Genomic DNA, 20,060 nt, shown 5'->3' on the forward strand with positions numbered 1-20,060 from the left:
ATGTTTGAGTATATTTTATGTTTTCACTGAAAAATTATCAATTTCCGAACACACTTTTTGTCGCTTTTTTGGCCCATCTATGTACCAGTTTTGGCCCATATAAAAAAATGCCTTTTTTACGTGTTTTATGGTTTTAATAATCTTTAAAATGATTTAGGAACTGTTATTTACTTTTACCATTGTTAAATAAGTGAGATTAAATGTTTAATTTGATATTTTAATTTCCACTCTTGTTGCAGGATGATCGGATTTTCGTTTAGAAAATGTCTGACAGCCAGCTGTCAGTGTCAGAATGCGTACAAATTTCATTTTAATCGAAACCAGATTTCATCGCATCTATTTTGGCCCACTTTCATATCGAAATTACAATTATTTCTCGTGCGTTTTGATAATTCCTAAAAACATTCAAAGCTTAAGAAAAACATTACTTTCGATTTGTTTACGCAGTGGTTGCTTATATCTCAAGGTGGGCGAACTATATGCTTACAGCATGATTTGTTGAAAAATAGTTCCGTAGTTTTTAACGATTTTCTATATTGATGCAATCGCTTCCAAATTTGGTATCTAACTAGAATAAATCGATATTAACACTATAAAAATGGTGGGGCGCATCGTTATTTGAAATCAGTGTAATAATTGATCTCCTTTCTAGTGGGCGAAAATTACATACATGGGCCAAAATACCCTCATTGACCCTATCCTTTTTTCCTTACCAAGTGTTTCTTGTTCTTGGCTGAGGGAAATGTCTATTGCTCTACAAAAATACATTTGTTGCTGATCGGTTTGGAATTCATTTCAGCCCTACTTAAGAGCTGAAATTCCGACATTTGGTATGCCGTTTTGCGTTCGTCTTGCACCGGCGCCGTCTTAATCAAAGTTCGGTGAGCTTAGTGGAGCTACTTTAACTATCTATGCCGACTTCATGCGATTGTCATTCAAAGTTGGACGATTGGGGGGTCGCTGGGGATGGTGAATTAAGCTGCCGGACGTGGGGGGAGGGTAACCCGAATGGAATACTAATTCGATCAAACAGTTATACGACTTAATTGCCGTGAGGTGAGCCACTAGAATGTAGCGGTACCGGATTCCGTTTGCCTCCTGCGGGAGGGCGGGCGGGGCTTTGGCGGGGACGGAAAGGGCGTCTGTGCAGACGGACGGAACAATCACCCGGCGGCGCACCACGCCGTTGCCGGTAGTGGGTCAATTTACGGAAAGACAACTGCCGCACCGGTAGCTTAGAACGATCAAAACGCAATCGATTCGAATCGCATCGCGCGAAACCCTTCGTGGGGTAGTGAAGCAGGTGAACGCGAGAATGGTGTAATGGTTGAACGGTTTTTACAAATAATTGCACGCTCTCCTTCTTCCTTGCCCCCACCCCGCAAGAGGTGGTAGCCATCGATCGACTTCTTGTGGAGCTTCTAGAGCCTTTCGGATTGACGTGTGCTTCTCATTCGATCGTTTGGCTGATTTCCTCACTTCACTTGGGCTCGTATTTTTATTGCCGATGCTTCAGTGAAGTCCTTGATCCTCCTTGTCTGCTTTGGTATTTCATAATAAAAGGCAATGACAGTGCATCTTCAAGGGGAGAATAATGGTGGGTATTGAAGCCTTCAAGAACTTGTTAACCATTTGTGAATCAACTTGAGCTGAGCGTGAGGCACAGAACAACCCAAAATAATAAGCAATCAATTAGCTTTGATTTGCAAAATGCGATTTTCAAGTTCCCGTCAATATATCTGATATTTATAAAATAAATACTCCAAATCAGCTGAATTGGGTGCTTCTGATGGCTTTGATGATGGTATTTCTGCACCCTTCCCCCTTTTCGGAAATTGCATTCTAATGTCAAGACTCTAAAGCCCAACCCGCACAATGGTTCGATCGATTTAAGAGCCGGGCGAAAACTGAAGCGTCGATAACCAGTAATCAAATACCGAAAAATTATCGTCCATTACATCGGCGCACGATTCCGGGCACGAGTGGTCTTTCGCAAGGCGGGCGACATCGCCGGCGCAACCCGAACTCACGAACTTGACATATAGGCCCGCATTGAGCTGATCCCTCATCGGCATCATCGGCATCATCAGCATCATCGTCATCCTCGATGCCGTGAGATGGTTCGTGAGAAGCCTGTCACCTTCTGTCACCCCCCTTTGCCCCGCCGGGAATGTTGCTTGCCGGTGCCGAATTTGTACCATTTTGTTATGATGGCGATAATTGACAGATTGATGATGATAGTAGCAGCACCCAAGGGGTAGTACGGGTTGGGGGTGTTGTGTGCACGATGGAGGAAGTGAATGGCGTGGCGGCGACGGGAGGGGTTGGGAACTGTGTGAAGGCGTTCCGCTAATGCAACGGTAAATTATGAAAGGAATTGACCAAGGTGTGCTTATAACGGTTTAGTCGACGAGCCGACGACGACGACGCGCGTGTGTCTCGGCGCTGTGGAAATTGATCGGTAAGACTACACCGAAGGTGCGCGAACCGCTGCCGGCAATGCCGTGTCGCCTACAGCGTCAGTCAGCTTGCTTGCTTGCACCACCAGCCAGCAACAAACTACGCCATCGCCATCGCCAGCCGCACCGATGGGGGTTAATTAGACGACGATCCCAGGCGATCTCTCCGTGGTGCGGCGTGTTCTTTAGGACGCAGTACTCGAAGCGGATGCTCTTCGGTCGGCCGGGGAAAAACCCATCCCAGCTACTAATGGGATCCGTATTGTTCTCATAAAGATACGGCACGGTGGTTCTGTGTGAGAGAGTAGAGCCTCCTAAATCCTTCAGAAAATTAATTTCACAAGCCAAATTTATAGCAAAATGCACTAAGTACATTTGGGAGTTCTAAGTTCACTTGCGAGATCAAGGATTTGTTCAATACCTGAACCATTTTAAACGATATCCGCAATACAATACCTTACAATTTTAGATGGTACAAGGACCTAAAATCTTCTATCTTCTATCTATAATTTATCTATCTTCTATCTATCTATCTATATCTACAATATATAAAATTTAGCAACTTGTAAGGTGTAAGATTGTTCAAGCTCCATTTGCATGCAAGTTTTTTATGCAATCGGTAGCCTGCGGCTGAATTAGGAAAAAAATCAACCAGAACGCAATCCAGAGCTAACTCCGATGGATAAACATGCAGAAACTGAAGGATATGTTTGATAGATAGTGTTTAGCAACAAATAGTTCCAAAGCTTCTTAAGATTGATATGAAGTTGGACAGTACCGATTTCAATGTTTTGAAAAGTGTCCCAACTGGACTTGGAATAAAATGTTGAATGAATGTTACATTTGACTAAAATTCCATATTTCACCTCCAAGATAGCTGTCACATAAAAAAATACATAGTGCACATAGTGCAGCCTATGTAACCGGGCAAAAGAGCTAGTATGACCAACACTAGCTTCTTTTCGTTGTTTTAAAATGATGCCAAATTTCCATGGCAATTTCGACCACTGTGCAGCCGTGCCTCGAAACGATATTCCGAGGGTGTTTGGGGTAAATTCTTGAGAGCGGTGTCAAACTATGACTCGACATCGATTTCGCAGCTGAACATCACGACCATCTGACCAGTGACAGAAACTTTAAAATTCTCTTATCCTTCGCAGCGGGATGAATCATGTTCATTCAAGTTAGCCAAGGGCAGCCATTACAAGATCGTTGGGGTTTTCCCCCTGAAGCTCGACGTCGCCGTTGATCCACAGTGTTGTAAGCAGAAAAAAGGGGGCCGAACCAATCAAAATCGGTTGATGGAGAATCTCCTCGGGACGCTCGCTTGATTGCGTTCAGAATGGCCTCGAGTTTTGTACCCTTTTCGTGTCTTGTTCCATCCCAAAAATTGGTTGATCACCATTTGTCACCTCTGCCAGACACGACGATCGATTAGTTTCCCTTTCGTTATCTTCACACCTTGGGAATAATTGTTCGCACGACGAAACTATCCTTTTCCCCGCCTCTCCCAGCGGCTCGTCCGTTGAAATTCATCAACCTTGAAACATAGCTATCATCATGCACGATTGTGTGTCCGCGCCCGATACGAGTTCCCATAGTTCATTATCATAAACACCGCAGAACATGTCGCTGTTGATGCCAACAACAACTGGGTGTCTGGTCCCGGCCTCCCCAACCCCCCGTGGTGCCCTTAAACATTTTCTCTCAAGCTAGTTTTTGGCTTGACGGGCCGCACACGTTGGTACCACGTGGCCTATGTTGGGAGTTCCGAGGGAGTTGGATTCGATGTTTTTCGTCCGTTCCGCCGACCTTTCGCGCCGACTTTTTCGGGTTGGTGTATGTTGTCTCGGGTCGAAGTCGTGATTTCACTGCCCTTTTCCCTTTTGGAATTGCGATGGGGGGATGGTTCCAATCAGATTCGGTTCGATTGCCTCCTATTTCCAATCGAATTTACCAATACCCAGGGACCTCAACATCAACTTTCGCTAATTTGATTTCAACCTCCCAAGCCTACCCCGAAAACCCCCCCACGATCACGCTCCCCTCGCGTGGAGAATAAAAAAAAATAGATAAGGAAGCAGACTAGGGAATGTGATCGCGCGAGAAGATAGAAGAAAAAAAAGCAACTACCACCAACCTAAAGAAGCTATGTGCACATACTTCAATACTATACGGAGCGCATGCTGCATCGCATCTAATACCAGTCCGCCGCTTATGCGACCGACCACGACGAGGCTTAGGTGTCATGCACGCCACTATGTGGTATGATTACTGGATCACCTTGGGTCGGGATTGAAAAAGTCTAAAGGAAAGAAAACCGTGCCTGCCTGACTCTCTCTTTCACTGGCATACCGCTGACGACACGGCCTGGCCGCGTGTCGAAGTGTCATGGGATATAGGGTTTTTTTTTCCTCCTTCTTCTCCTCCGTGTTGTGTTTTTTCTTTCTAAAACTACCGCCTTCGTTAGCACACAAAACCGCACACACAGACACCAACTTTCAATTCCCAACCCCGTGAGCATCATCCCCTCGGGTGGTGCAACCATTTATGAAACGCAATCTTCAGACTCAGGGTTTGTGTTCTTTTTTTTTCTAAAATAGTCTTTATTTCTTGTCTTCTTTCCAATTTTTGCTAACAACAATATTTCTCATTAGGAGGTGGTGGTGTTTTCGAGTGTTAGATTTTATAGATAGCTTTTGCCGGTTTTGGTTCTATTGGCATGAAAAAGCAAGACTTGCGGGGGAAGAGAAATAAAAAAAACTAAAACACTTGCATTGCTTTGAATCGGATTCTATATGTGTGGTGTTGTTGGAAAGAGGCTTTCTTCCGTATTCGCGTACGGCACTCGCAGAGAAATCACTTACAAAACTAGCGTCTACACAGTATTTACATATTAATCGAGAGTCGAGACGGGTGTGAAGGAGAGTTACAAAGACGGATAAAGAAGAAATGATTTTAAAAAAAAACACTAATGATTAAAAAAAAGGCTACATAAATCCGCTCCAAGTACGAGCCGATTAATGCGATGGGAGAAGGCGCAGTTGAATGAAATTGAATCCCCGCCTTTCCTGGCGCACCGTGTCATGGAGGAGTGTGCGCCGTATTTCTTTTGCTTCTACTACTACTTGCGTTTCCTACTCCGCCGTGTGGTTCGTGCGCGAGAGATTTCGTTTAAGTTTTCGCCCTTCATGGGGCAGGGTTGTTCGTTTCGCTGTGATGTTTTCTGTTTGTGTTTTGTGTTTGTTTTGTTTCGTTCCGTTTTGGGCTCCACGGAGAGTTGTTTTTTGTTTCTTCACCAATCAATTACATATGTCGCAGTTGTTTGTTGTGGGTTGAATTGTATTTTGTATTTTTTCCATATTTTTTTGTTTCATTTTCCATTGGTTTGTATTAAATTAAATTATAAACGACAAAAAAATACATAATCGTAGTATCCACAGCATTCGTTTTCTTGTTTCTTTCTCATCTTGTTTTGTGTTTACCGTTGTTGTATTCCAGTAGTTCAGCAAGACGATCTTGTTTGCTTCTACCTCCGTTTCCCCCCGCCCCGGAATGGGGTGGGAGGGCCGCGATTGTTCCTAGTCTCGTATGGGGGGAATGGCCATCGAATTGTTGTGAGTTGCTGCGGCACTCGAGGCACCGAGACTAGATGTTGAGTTGAAGAAGGAGGGGGTTTTGTGCAATGGGACAAGGGGTGCATTTGGGGGAGGGGAGAGGAGGGGAAGGATCTTTAGACGGCAGTCGCGGCGCTGCATGTTGACATTTCGGGGACTCGAGCCCATGTTTTGATACGAAAAAATACATCTGCCTCTTCCTTGAATGAGGAATTGACAGAAACAGTTTGAGGATTAGGGGAAAGGGAAGGGGAAAGAGAGGAAAGGGAAGTTCCCTGTTCGTCCTACAAGACTTTTGGCAGCTGTAGGCAAGCGAAAAGGGTAAACCAAATGGGAGCTATCCGGGAGTTCCTACGAGAAGGGAGGACTTAGAAGAAGCCATCTCCGGTCGGATCGTTGACCCACGGGTAGTTGTTGGGGCAGCGGACGCAGGTTTGCAGGTTGATCGTCTCCCCGGGCACCTCCTTGGAGGTGAGCTTGCAGGAGTGCGGCACCCAGCATGAGGGCTGGCCCTCGACGACACACTTCTCCCTCCACGGCTCGAAGTTCTTGACCTCGTTGGTCGTCCTCGGGTTCTGCATCCACTGGATGACCTGCGTCATGGTGACGAAGTAGACGTCGTTGTGGTTGGCCAGCACCTCGTCGATCCAGTAGAGGAACGCGTCCAGGAACTCCGGGTTGTTCTTCAGCCAGGCGGCGTGGAAGTACAGTCCGAGGGGCGCGCGGTTCTGGTCGTAGTGCCGGTCGAAGTTGTGATTGAGGAAGTTGTAGAACTGGTCCCCGGTGAGGATGTTCGAGCAGGAGTCGACCATGGCGCAGCCCGGCAGGTACTCGTCGTTGGTCGGGTCCTCCCGGCGATCGAGCTCGTTCATCACCATCTCCCAGACGGCGTGCGAGCGCGTCGGGCAGCTCTGCAGATTACCGTGACACCGGTGCGGCATGCGGAAGTACATGGTGTACGGCCAGAGCGGCGGGTTGGACAGAGGGGCCGTGATCGTCGAGTCGTACAGGAACGCCTGCTCCTCCATCATGGTGAACTGGTTGTTGCCTCCGACGCGCAGGTACGGCGCACGCACTCCCACGACCGAGTTGTCCGTGATGTTGGCGTACTTCTCGATGATGATCCTCATGCCGGCCATCTCCTTCGCCCAGTCGTCCACCGTCGCGTTCGACCAGAAGCGTTCCTCATCGTTGTGACTACACACATTGGACAACGAGAAGGACCAGACAAAGAAAGGGAATGGCAAATGGTTGCAAATAAGTTTCCACAGGCAACAATGCAACGACAACAACATGATGGTGGATCCACTCCTTCATCCCATCAGTCTCCGGTAGGCAAAAGTAACGTAAAACAAGCTAGAAAAACAAGTCGCGGTACTTACGTGATCGAGTGTACCGCAATCTCGTGACCCTTGCGGTGCGTCTCCTGCACCGCCGAGTAGTTGGTGTACTTGTGCGAGACAAAGTATGTCGCCTTGATGTCGCAGCCGTTCGGGTTCTTGCGCTTGCCGTTGAAGATCTCCTTGTACAGGTCGATGTTGTTGTTGTTGATCGCGTCGTCGAACGTGATGGTGATCATCATCGGCACATCCTTCGCCGGCAGGTTGTTCGGGATGGTGGTACCGTCCTCCGAGCAGAAGCAGTCCGGCAGCTGGCACACCGACTCGTCGCACGGTGGCGCACGGTTCGGGTCGCTTTCGATGTCTGTGAGGTCGAACGAACGAGAAAAACAAGAGGCAGAACGATCGTCAACACACGTACAACAACTGCGATCTGGGAGCGATCGGCTGTGGGTTACGGTTACAGGAAGCTTTTAAGATTGATTGATACCAGCGGACCGTGAGCTATGTCAGACCCGGACATATTCGTTGTGACACTTCAAGGATTTTGCGTAGAACATTCGAAACCGCAACGACAACGAGTCGTTTGTGCAGTTCCATGACTGGCAAAGTTGCAGTAGCCAACTTCCAAGACATGCAAACATAAGGTGTTTAACTTTATCTGCATAACCATTGGACTCTATACGGAATCGGAAATCGTTCATGTTCAATCATTCATGCATCATAAGTACCAGTTTGAGAGCCATGAATAATCAATGCTCTGAGTAATGGTATCTCTCTGGCTAGGTTCTGTTTATTGTCCATGTACCATTGTCGAGCTTTCAAAGCGTCATCTGAAGTTGAAGTAAACAAAACTACTCTTATACCTTTGTGTGGATGTACCATAACACCGGTTCTTTTATATCTTGTGCATGTAATTCTTTGTTATTTACCTATTGTTACTCACTTCTTCAAGACTTCTGGACAGGTATTTATTTGCATTGTCTATTAGAGTGTAGAGTATGGATTCGATAGTTCGATAAGACTCTCGTTCTCATTCGCTGTACCGCGCGTCGATGACTTGATACGGGAAAGCACGAATTCGCCTCAACAACTACAAGGCAAGTCGTGTTCGGAATCCAGTTTTTCAAACGAAATCAAGAGTGAAATTCAATTTACATATCGAACGCTAGCGCACCCTGCTGCGCCTCCGGGGGAGGGCTCCACGTCTCGAAACGATGTCCCCGGCCACCGCCCGCCGTTCGTCCGGGTGACCTCCGCGCGGATGACGTCAGAGAGAAAGATCCGTAAAGATCACGCCGATTTGATAACCACCGGGCTTCGATCGTCTACTTCGTCGTCGTCGGCGGTAGAGGAGGGCGCGGGGATGCGACACACATGGCGGACAAACCTAGTTTTTGTTGGCGCGTCGGTTTCAGGATTGCCTGTGTTTTTTTTCTCTCACTTTCTTTCGATCACACAAAACCGGCTTGGGATTATGTCCCCACAGCCCTCTCTTCCACATCGCCGCCGGGCGGCTCTTGGAGAAGGTGATATTACGCAAAGCACGAAGCGAAAGTGTTGCCGTGAGCTTACGGGCTTACAAGCCCCTGCAGTTGTCTCCTACACTTCCTCGGCCGTTATCCGCCACCTCTACCCGGCCCACCCTGGGGCGTCCTTTACGCTCGTTTGGTGTCCATCAAAAGGAGTCAAAAGGTGCAGACTGGACTGGACTGGACCGGTGAGATGTGCGTACGTCCGACACGACGCCTCTGAGGGGACATACGCAGACGGAGACGTAGTCGGAAAGGGCCCCCTAGACTGTGGGGAACGGGCCCAGAAAACCTGTTTGACGGACAGGCCCGGTTCGAGACCCGGTCGGACCAGCTGCTGGAACTAGCGGCGAGCGGTTTGCTCACTTTTTCGCTTTCAAACGGAGTCGGCCACTTTGCCGACGTGGCCTAGTGTCGCTCGAATGTGTCTGTGTCATATGCGGAAGGGAAGGGCTACCACACACTGCCACACGCCACCAAGGGAGCAGTCACGCGTGCGTGCGTCTGTGCACCGCCACTAAGTGGCACTTCGCCGCCTTGTGCTTCCTGGTTGCTTCCTGCTTCTTACATGGCACACGGTTTGCGGCAACGGCTCGAACCGGATCCCGCCTCAGGTGGTTGGGCGAGTGTGAGACTCCATAGAAACCTGCGCTTTCCAGCCCATGTTCCCATCGGTTCAGAATGAAATAGACGAGCCATTAGCTTCACCAGATCCTGCTCGAGGCTGGAGAGGATTGCCTTGAGGCGTGCGCTGCCGACAAGTGGCGGCCAACCCTCCCGGATTTTGGGAGGGAGTTCTAAAAGGCACCTGAGGTGTCTGATTAAAAATTTACACATGCCGCCAAATTAGAATCTCGTGTGACGCACACACCACCGACTTGGGCGTGAGTCACTCGGATTAATTAAAGGTTCCAGCTCCGAAGAACCTTGATATGGAATCAAAAATGGCACCCGGGAAGTGGTGGGACAGGCATTAGACTTCCTGGGTAAGAAGTAGTAGTAGTATCAAGTAGGAAGCTGATGTGGCAGACTTTCGCGACCACGTACTAAACTACAGACCGGTCGTAGGCAAGTTAAAAGAGGTGATGACTTCTTCCTAACCCTGAGCAGGCGCAATCTTTGCTGCGTCCGCCGTTTTTTATTGCTAGTTCTGCAGCTGTAGCGACGGCGATCAACAGCTTCATCAAACCGAACACGGTACCCAACTTTCAGCTACATCGTCTCGGACATTGGCAACATTGCTCGTGTCATGACCGCAGACCAATGTCTGCTCGTTCGTTAAAGCCGGACAAAAACCTCGGAGCCATCGAAAGAGAGAACGGAAATTCATCAACAATGCGCCTGGCATCCATTAGGTGCCCATTACTGAACGAAAAGGCGAAAATCCCCGCTTCTGCCACATGGCTTTTGTGATCAAAGCGCCCATTGGCCATTTCAACAATTTGCCAGCTGGCTGGCTATTCGGTTGGCTTGCCCTGCAGTTGGTAGTATTTACTTTTGGGGAACCGAGACCGGTGTGTGTGTGTGTTTCGGGTGGTTGAGCAAATAGCCAATAAATAAACCTATTAGTCGGTGCTGCCAACTACGACCCACGTTGCGGCACATGCTAGACATGCATGCGGAGCTAAACGTCGTTTGGATGCAGTTGTGGAATCCGATTCCGCGGTGTTGGCGTGATCGCATGCCGTTACACGGTTCGCTCCTTCGCAAGAATTCCTTTTCCCACAAATTTGGTGCCCCATAAATGCCTCGAACTCTGCACATAGCTCAGGTTCATGAACTCCTTGATGTTTGGTAATCTATGCAAACTCCAGGACTTAGTCTCTGCCATCTGTGCAATTCTCCATCGTCGTCTAGAGCTTGGTACTGCTCACGAAGAAATCCACGCCGAAATCTTGACGATCTTCGTTTACGCCGTAGACTACGGTTAAGTCGCAATCAGCGCATGCAGGCAGCTCCAAATGTTGTAGTACCAGTACCACCAGCACACCGAAGCGGTTGCGTAAGTTTCGCCACGCTGCGTTGAGTGAGCGAAAAGGAAAGCGAACTCTTAGTCGGCCGGCCCAGAGGGGGGCACCTTTCCAGAGGAAGCGGAGGAACCTCTCGATCGAGAAATCTCTTCGGGCGGCCTGCAATGCGGCGTGTAACCTACAAACCCGCTTTGCCAGTGGCCCGCACTCCGGCCCGGCTCTGGCGGGTAGTTTCGGAGTGGTCGGGGTGTCTGCGCAAGTTCTCTCTCTCGGGCCCGGGCACTGGCAAGACCGGTTCGACACGGTTCGCAGCCGGGGCCAGGCTAAGGGACCCTGTTTGACCTAAACTCCACACTGCGTCGGGATCGCGCCTTCAGGCGATTTTAGAGGCGATTGATAGAGAAAAGACACGCGCGACACACCCGACAACGGTTGAATTCTCGGCGCTTTGGGGGTTCTCCCTGAACTACCAGGGAGCGCTAGCTAGCTCTAGTCTCGTGTCCCAACTGGACACCTGACTCTGGTGGACTTTCCAAAAAAAAGGAAAAGAAAAACACCCTTACGATGGGAGCGAAACAAATTATTTGCCACTAGTTTGCATATTATGCAAAGCGAGCCAAATGCAATGCAAATCCCGGCCGGTCGGAATTTCGCTTGAACAGCCTGTCCTCGAGAGTGTGTGTGTGTCTGTGTTTGCTCGCAGCCGCATGCAGATTTGCTTCAGCAGCCCCTGAACTGGTGCCTCTACGATGCGCAAACAACGAAAAACTGCTTGGTCCTAAAATATGCGCACCTTATTATTTGACTTTGGCTCCGGGGGAGGCAAGATAGGCCAAAGCGGGCCTGCGTGGCAGGGAGAGAGAGAGCCTTCAACCGTGCTTCTTGCGTGACATTGCGCACCCAAAGAGTTGGCGTTGGTGACTTTGGATGGTGGTGTAAGTCGTTGCATAACGTTTTGCAATTTCACCTGCGTATTTGTTCGAGGATCTTGAATTACGCCTTTGAATGTCTAGAGGCTCTGTGTTCTTACTTAAACATTGTCAACAATTTCATCCTAACTAAACTCCACCAGAAACAGGTTCGACTACAGGAGCTATCAGAATGTAAGGCATTGCGATGTTCCCGGGGTACATCCGGGTTTCCACCGATAACCGTAAACGCCTTTGAAGCCTTTCTCCTTTCACCTTCAACTCGAGTTGAAACCGTAGTCTATACAGCAAAAAAAAACAGGGTAATGGAGCTCGATTGCCATTACGCGACACGCATGTATGTCGGTTCGGTTGTTCCTGTTGTGCGTTCCATTCCTTTCCATTTTTTTTTTTCCACCAACCCGCCCGATGGTCAATTAGCAATCCGGCAGTTGTGTGCAGGTGATGCCGTCGAGTGTTAAAACTGGCGCATTGTAAAACGGTGTAAAGCCGGGCACTCATCACTCGGCTTCGGGCTAAGAAGGCTTCATGCTGGTGCGCATGCCAAATGTGAAAGCCGCACACGACCATCGCATTGTCGTAAGACATTGTCTGTCTTGCAGTAGTTGAAGCTTCACCAAAACGCCATTAACTCCCAGAGAGAAAACTGCCACGCAAAAACTTGGCAAAAGGGAAGTAAAAAGACACCTCCAAGAGGTCCTTTTTTTATTATGTCTTGACCATTGGTGGTGTCAAGTGAAAGGGAAAGTTTTCGCCAGGAGAAATTATTGCCTACCCCCTGAACGAACTTCCTTCTCCACTTCGCCAACTCCGGAGCCCTTCAGCGGCCCATGGAAACAGTTTCGAAAAACAAAAGCGCGAACCGCTCGAGGGGATGCAAACGAGTATAATGCTAAAAATAGCTCCCAAATGGCCGATCGTGTCGCGATCGATACGTCGAGCTGGCACCACGTGGTGTCATCCGAATGGTTCGATCTGATCTCGGGACGTAATCTTGCCGTTTCGGTAAAACACCTCCCCGACGACAAGGTCAACAGGCTTTTGGCGAGAAGAAGGCTCACTTTAAAGGTATAAAAATAGTATCGAAGATTGACTCCATGCGTGTGCGTGTGTCTGACCGTATTTCGGCGCCGCCGCTAGCATATTTTATGCGTCTGCAGACACCGGCGTGGCGTTCCTTCGATCGGCGGCGTATCTAGGTCCAGCCGGCACTCGTGCGCCCAAGGACGTCCAGATGTTTGGATTCAGATTCAGAGAGATCGACTACACGAACGCCGAAACCCGCTTGGGTGTGGATCGGTGTGATCTTTCTTTTTTTCTCCTCTACGCGACGCTGGTTGCGTTTTCTCAGGCGGCTTCTTCGCTTCATACTTAGATTTTCCTCCTCCTCCTCCTCCTCCGACGTTTGACGTTACCACGGCCCTACTTGTCGTAACCCGTCCCGATTAGGTTGATTTGGGATTTCTTTTCTGTTCGATTTGCTTGTTTTTTCTCCTTCATCTTTTTATGTCCCAAAAGAAATCTAGTTTGGGATCGCTACCACGCCTCGTCGGCGCGCGCGCGTGAGGATTATGCAAAATAGCTGTCGATCGCGATCGGAATCGGGTGCGCTCGATTACGCCTTTGCCGTTGTGGTCTTTCGGTGGAGAAGATCGGATCGGTTGCCAGCCCGTTATGGATATGAATTTCGTTTCAAAGAGTGTGAAAGACACGCGAGCGTGGCTAATTTTGGCAGAAATCGAAAGAGGGCGAGGAGGGTAAGACATCATCAACTCCGAAAGCCCGAAAACAAAACAGGTAGACCAAAGCCTGAAACCGGCGGTTGTGAAATCTGCTGAATCTTTGGGTAACTTACCGCAGGAGTTCTCGTCCGAGCCGTCGGTACAGTCCTTCTCGCCGTTACAGAAGAGGCCACGCTCGATGCAGTTACCGTCACCGCAGGCCAGGAAGCCCTCCTGGCAGAGCGGCTCGTCGGTGATCAGCAGCGGCTTCACCTTGCGCTCCTTGTTCTTGAATTTGCAGTTCTTGACCGCGTCCTTCCAGTCGCACGTTTGCTTCTCGATGTCGAAGTACAGCCCGGCCGGGCAGCGGATCGCTTGCAGACCCTGCGAAAGGAAATTCCGGGCGAAGGACGCTCGATTAAGACACTCTCGGAAGATGACTGCAAGGTTGCTACTTACCGACGAGGTGCACTGGATGACGTCGCGGCAGTTATCGCCCTCGCCCGCTACCAACCGGAACCATTCTCCGGCGTCTTTGTCTTTGCAAAGCTCTTTCTCGAATGACTCTTCCTTCTTGGTGGTCTCTTCCGCCTGTCGCTTGATTCGTACCTCGGCCGTGGCTGGGGGAGGGAGGGGAAAGAAGAAACCGAGGAACATTGGTTAGAGGACGAACAGCTAAAAGCCTCATTGTCGCGAGTGGTAAGTAATTGTAATGAGCGGGTGAACATAATGAGGCGGCTCGAGCCAAGGTTTCCGTACATCACTCCGAACGGAGCTGGCTGCATTCCCTCGAGTGCACTTATTCGAGCACTACTCTGCACTGAACTTGTGGCTGGCCGGTGCAGATAGTCGGTAATTTTAGGCGTCCGTGAACGCTTTTGGCCGATTTAACCTAGTGCCCGTTTGCGAGTGATATCCGATCGTAAAACTGGGTCGAGACGGGCCGATTTTCCCTCCGAGAAAATGATGCATCATCGCCGAACGCCTTTCGAAGAAGAGGTAAAAGGGAGGGGAAACCTTGACCTCTCGCGTCACAAGCGGACGAAAATAGGTTTCCCTTTTCATCGATCGAGCGATGCAACCAGCGACCCCATATAGAACAGGGGTCGGCATACCTTAAACCTTAAACGATTTTTTATTGTTTTCAAAGTACAGTAAAGGTACTGTTGTGCAAAGTTTCAAACATTTTCATACTTATTTTCGTTGAATTTTGATCTGTTTCAACTTATGAATTTTGGTTTCTTGTACTGTTTACAAAATTTCTTCAATTGAAAACACGAAATGTATCCCGTTCATAAATTATTTTTAATTATCTTGTTCTCTAGCTTTAAATTCTTTAAATATCTAGCTTTGAGAAGTTTTCAATGTTACGAGAATTATTTTTATTTCGCAAGTTTTTTTTTTCGCGACATTTTTTTCCTGAAATGTTGGTATTTTAGATACAAAAAAGAATTATTTTATTTCGCAAGAACTTTTTTTTCCTGAAATGTTGGTATTTTAGTTACAAAATAAACGATTTGGCCTCGCCAGTCTCGCAACTAGTAAGATTTTAGAACGATCAATAATGCAAGTACGTTAGAAATAGTCTAACAAACAGTATACGAGGAAAAGTCACCTGTCATTTAATACTTCGTTCAACAATTTTAATCTTCATTTTTGGGTCAAAAAAACAAACCTGATATCGTGAACAAATCCGATAAAAATTGAGATGGGTTTTTTTAAAATAAAGCACTAATATGTTCTTGCGGGCCTGGATAAAATCAGTTGACTTGCCGGACTTTGCCGACCCCTGATATAGAAGATGCCATAAAAAGATGCGGTTCGCGGTTGGGCTACAATCGATCCCTTTACGAGCGTGTTAAATTACCATCATCACCGCGCGGGTCAAAGGCGAATACTCGTCGCGAGCAGCACTTTAGTTCGAGTACCATTACGCTTAAGTCGATGGATTTAATGTGCACCTTCTGGGTGAAACGGTGATCGTTTTTTTATTTGCTTGACGACAACCCGAGCGACCCGAACACTTGAACAGTTCCATCTCCGGGATGAAATCGATACCGCTGCAAAACCAGGCTGTGATTGCCCCGAAAAAATCGGCTAAAGGTCAAAGCACATCTGCATAATGCAACCCACCGGGGAGGAAAAAAACCAAAGTCGCATCTCTCTCTATGTTATGTGGTACATGGGGGGAAGGGGGAGGGAGCTGCAAGCAGTTAAACATGCAACATTAAAGCCATCATTTGGCCATCAGCCGACGCCAACGGGATCTTGTGTGAGCCACCCCCCGCCGGGGCACTTCTCCGGAGCTTGTGTTGCTTCTGCTTCGGCATTTGGCTGCAATTTCGCGTGTTCGCCACAGGGTGGCGCTCCCGTGAGTTCCCCCTGCGGTGGAAAAGGTTAGCGATTGTTTCGGGGTTTTCGCGGTGCAAAATTTATCACCAAGCGCAGGGAGTTGTGGTATCTTTTTTTCGTTCGTACCTTCTCAAGGTGCAGCCGTTCTCACGCAACACAACGGCATAAGGCACCCTGGGTGATGATCACGAACCCCCGAGAGGGGGTGGAGGAGGTGGGAAGATGGCAGGTGCATTGGCGAGCCCAAATCCCGATCCCACAGACATTGCGATCTCCCACAACAGCAACAACCGCGTTGCACTAATGTGCATTGTGCGATTCGTTTCGTGATCGAAAGGCGAAACTCCAAAGTGGAAAGAAAAAAACAACGACTGCAGAAGAGTGGTGCGAAAGGGGGAAGGGGAGAAAGAAAATCACACCGCGGGCGCTCCTCTCGGTTGACATTTGATGCGGCACCCAGATTTGGTTGCGAAAGATCGCCTCGCAAATGATCAAGCAAGCGATCGTTTTTCCCTCGCTCGCTTCTTTTTCGTTTTCACTCCCTCCGAGCGACCCCGACGATCTTGATGATCATGTTGTTGCTGCTGGTGATGATGATGATGGTTAGGAGTTCATTTATTTGGTCGATGTTTGTTCCACCTTTTTTGCCGTTCTTCATGTTTTTTTTTCTCTCTTGCGATCATGTTTGATTTGCTTTCGTCATGCCCGGTTTTGTGTTACATCGCAATGCGATCCGACCGTTTGTTTTTTTTAGTTTTTTTGCTGGGAGGATGGACGGATTGCACGAAACCAAATTCAATCTCCATCTCCCGGGACCCGGTGCTAATGAACTGACACCCGGAGGAGGTCGCCCGTCGGTTGGGGGATAGAGGGAAAAAATCCCACTCCACATAATGTTCGAATGCGAAGCCAGCATGATTGGTAGGAAATCATTAATACATTGAAGCATGGGAGTGTTCTTGCTACTTTTATTGAATCTTCATCATCACAATGAAAAGCAAACGCAAGAGAACAAACTTGCATAAAGAAGCTGACACGGATTGATCACACTATGTTTAACATTTAAAGATGAACAACGGCTTTCGCGTAAAGACAGGAAGTTGGCCGTATACTTTAGCTAAGGAAAAGGTCGCCTCTGATCAGGAATTGAACTTTTCACACTCTCGAAAATGTCATCTCCTCTACCCCCGGGGATTTCCAACATGCAACATCTGCATTTCAACTTAAACGGGGGGATAAAATCTACCCAGGGACGAAAAAAATGCACCACACAACACTTGCGATCAGGATCTTTATCATGTAGGACGCTAGAGAGAGCGAGAGAGAGTGAGAGAGCAAAATGGCCAACAAGAGAAAGGAGCTGAAGGAGTGAACACCCTCAAGACAAGCTCCCATTCGGCAACGGTTTCCGCCCGAGGGGGAAACAAGTTTCATCTCATATCGCGCCGGATCTCTTCGGCTTGTGTGTTTCCTTTTCTTCCTTTCTTCCTTCGCTGCATTATCACGTAATATAATGGCCGCGGCTACTACTTCACTCTTTCTTTCACCGCGAAGAAAGCGAAAAGACACTCTCCTCGCGCCCGTGTTCCGGGGTAGGCAAATGGGCACATAACAACCAGCAGCAGCAGCACCACAAAAAAAGTGATTGAATATAAAAATGAAATGGAAACCGGGTACGTCCGGAATTTCGTAGGTCGTCGAAAAAATGGGCGACCCCGCGGGCTGCTGGCGGGCGTTACGGAAGGAGTAAAAAAAAAAAGTGATTGGGTGCTCGCCAATCAGCCATAACCGATGATAACCGAAAGCTCACGCGGGATCAGGTTGCTCTCAAAGGAGGAGGGGCGGGGGGAGGTGGCGATGCTGATTGTATAATGTTATCACCCAGCCGGGTATGCTTTCGCCCGCCCCTTTGGGAGACGGGATGGCGGGCTGGATTTCCATATCCGGCAACGGGGAACCCGGCCCCGTGCGGTAATCGGCATCGAGTGACGATTCGTATAAAGTATTTCTTTTTCCTCCTCCTCCTATATCTGTCTTTCGCTTGTCTGCGCTTTCCTTTTGACAGCTTTTCAGCGAGGGCGGAAATAGCGGACGATCTCTCCATAACGTTCACCTCGTGGTCTCGCTGGGATGCAGTTTATGTTCCGTCGTGGATGGGGATTGCAATCAAGGGTCTGTGGTGGACAAAACCATACACACAAACACACACACACACACACACACACACATGGAAAAAAATTGCGTGTTTGCGTAATTTAACTTCATCGAGTTCGAAGACGACGAAGGGTTCGTCGCTTGCCGTTCGATTGAAGTCTCCCAAACAGAATCGAACGTTTTGGGCTGGCAAACGTTCACAATTGTTTTCTTTTTTGTTTTAGATGGAAATGGGTGGGGGGTGAATGAAATGCACCCTGACTGAAAAGCGTTTTTCGTGGCTTTTGCATATGTCGATGGTGAGTTTGTGAAAGGTTGCCTACACAAGTAAATGTGTTTTCCCCACTTTACGTGACACAGAAACTCGTTTTTCTTCGTCCGAGCTCCCTCACATGTTGGGCCTTTGCGGGAAAAATGCTGGTGCTTGGAATGAGATTATTCTGGGGTTCGTCGCTTGACGCCAAAGTCCAATGTTTGTTTGTTTGTTTTTTCTCTTATATTAGGTAGGGAAGAAAGAAGGGTTTAGGAGATTCATTTACCTGATGCCACCGTCAGCGCGATGATGCCAATTAAGGCCAGAAACTTCACCATGTTGACCGTGCACTCTACGCTCAGCCGGTTTGAATAAATCACACGCTAAACGAAAAATCTAAGTCCTACGGTCCCGCACTGCTGGGCTCCCGTTTCTTCACCGGTCGGGAAAATGCACTGAAAATGCGCGCGCACACAATCACACACACTTGGTCCGGGGTGGGAAAGGTGGGCTATGTTCCTTGAAGCTCGCGGCTGAATGAAGGAAAAACCTCCGTCGACTGAGACTGTGGCGGAGACACTGACTTCACTGCGACAATCGCGCCGCTTTTGCAGTTGCGTCGAGCGATCCGTGGCCCACCGACACTCGGCCTTTCTCGGCACTGTGCGCACACACACACACACACACACACACGCGCGGGGTACACCGCACGGGCACGCGCGTATTTCGGGGGGCAAAACGGAGCGGCCGCACGATCTGCAGAGTGATCGAGCGCACGATCGAGGCGGGGTTGTGGACGCACCGTACGCCGTCCCAAAAGTCGGTTTCGGTGGCTTATTATTGCTCGAAGAAACTCGAACGAAAGGCACTATAACGGCGTCCGGCGGAGCACGGACTTTTATTAAAACGCAGGAAGCGCTCAGCGCGAGTAGCACGCTTTTATACGGCGGCACTCGGGCCAAACTCCCCTCCCGGGGAGAGTCACTCACGCCTCGAGCGGGGAAAAACGGTCGAGCTTTCCAACCGGAATGGCGCGCAAAGGTTCACGGAATCGCGACCGGGTCGTCGTGAGTGGTCGCGATCAGCGACGAGATCGTGATCAAGCTCTTCTCAGCGCCGGGACCTTTCGCGCAGGACCGTGACGACCGTGAAACGCGCGACTTGAGCCGTGGTTTCCCCCCGTTCGGGGCGTGTGCAAGAACACGATCGAACGGCTTCAGTCCTCGTGGCGTCTCTTTCCGACGACAATTGCTGCTACATGAAGACGTGTTTGCCCGTCGGTCAATTATTGGAAGGAATATCCTTCGATCGATCCAATTACGGCGGAAGCATCAGCTCGCTCAAAGTGATTGATGATTAATAAATAGATTCTGTTGCCTAACAGCAAAAGGCAATCCACTGCTCCCTTTTTCTCAACATTCACTACAAGCGTCAATTGCATCAAGTTTGTGCATCATTCTGTATTGCATTCCGTAACTCTGGCAATCAAAATTACTTTGATTAAACAGGTTCATTTCATATTGCTTATTTTATTAAAATTAAACAAGTTACAGTGACTTGGATTTCAGGATATTTGGTTTTTCTGTAGCAAACAAAAATGTTCATCATCTTCAAAATTATTTTATTGAGACACATGAAAAAAAAAATAATTGAATGCAACAGAGAGTCAACAAATTCAGTAGGTCCCCACAATACGCTATACTCGATATTCGCAAATTCGCAATACGCGATGT

General features: G+C 48.5%; 1 protein-coding gene across 1 annotated transcript; it reads right to left on the reverse strand.

Moving 5' to 3' along the window:
• Positions 1–6,444: 6,444 nt before the first annotated feature.
• Positions 6,445–18,665, reverse strand: LOC131272840 (chitin deacetylase 1). Its single transcript, XM_058274707.1, has 5 exons — positions 18,614–18,665; positions 14,028–14,188; positions 13,703–13,952; positions 7,459–7,780; positions 6,445–7,273 (listed from the first exon to the last, which is right to left on the reverse strand). Exons 1-5 carry the CDS (start codon positions 18,663–18,665, stop codon positions 6,445–6,447), a joined length of 1,614 nt encoding a protein of 537 aa, XP_058130690.1.
• Between the last annotated feature and the right edge of the window lie 1,395 nt (positions 18,666–20,060).

Source organism: Anopheles coustani, chromosome 3 (genome assembly GCF_943734705.1).
Source record: "Anopheles coustani chromosome 3, idAnoCousDA_361_x.2, whole genome shotgun sequence".
NCBI lineage: Eukaryota > Metazoa > Arthropoda > Insecta > Diptera > Culicidae > Anopheles > Anopheles coustani.

Excerpts from the sequence above, each read along its gene's own strand:
- LOC131272840 (XM_058274707.1), bottom strand. The coding sequence starts at position 18,665 with ATGGTGAAGTTTCTGGCCTTAATTGGCATCATCGCGCTGACGGTGGCA. Across the intron at positions 14,189-18,613 it reads CGCGCTGACGGTGGCATCAG|CCACGGCCGAGGTACGAATC; the intron begins GTAAATGAATCT and ends TCCCTCCCCCAG. Across the intron at positions 7,274-7,458 it reads ATTGCGGTACACTCGATCAC|TCACAACGATGAGGAACGCT; the intron begins GTAAGTACCGCG and ends CAATGTGTGTAG.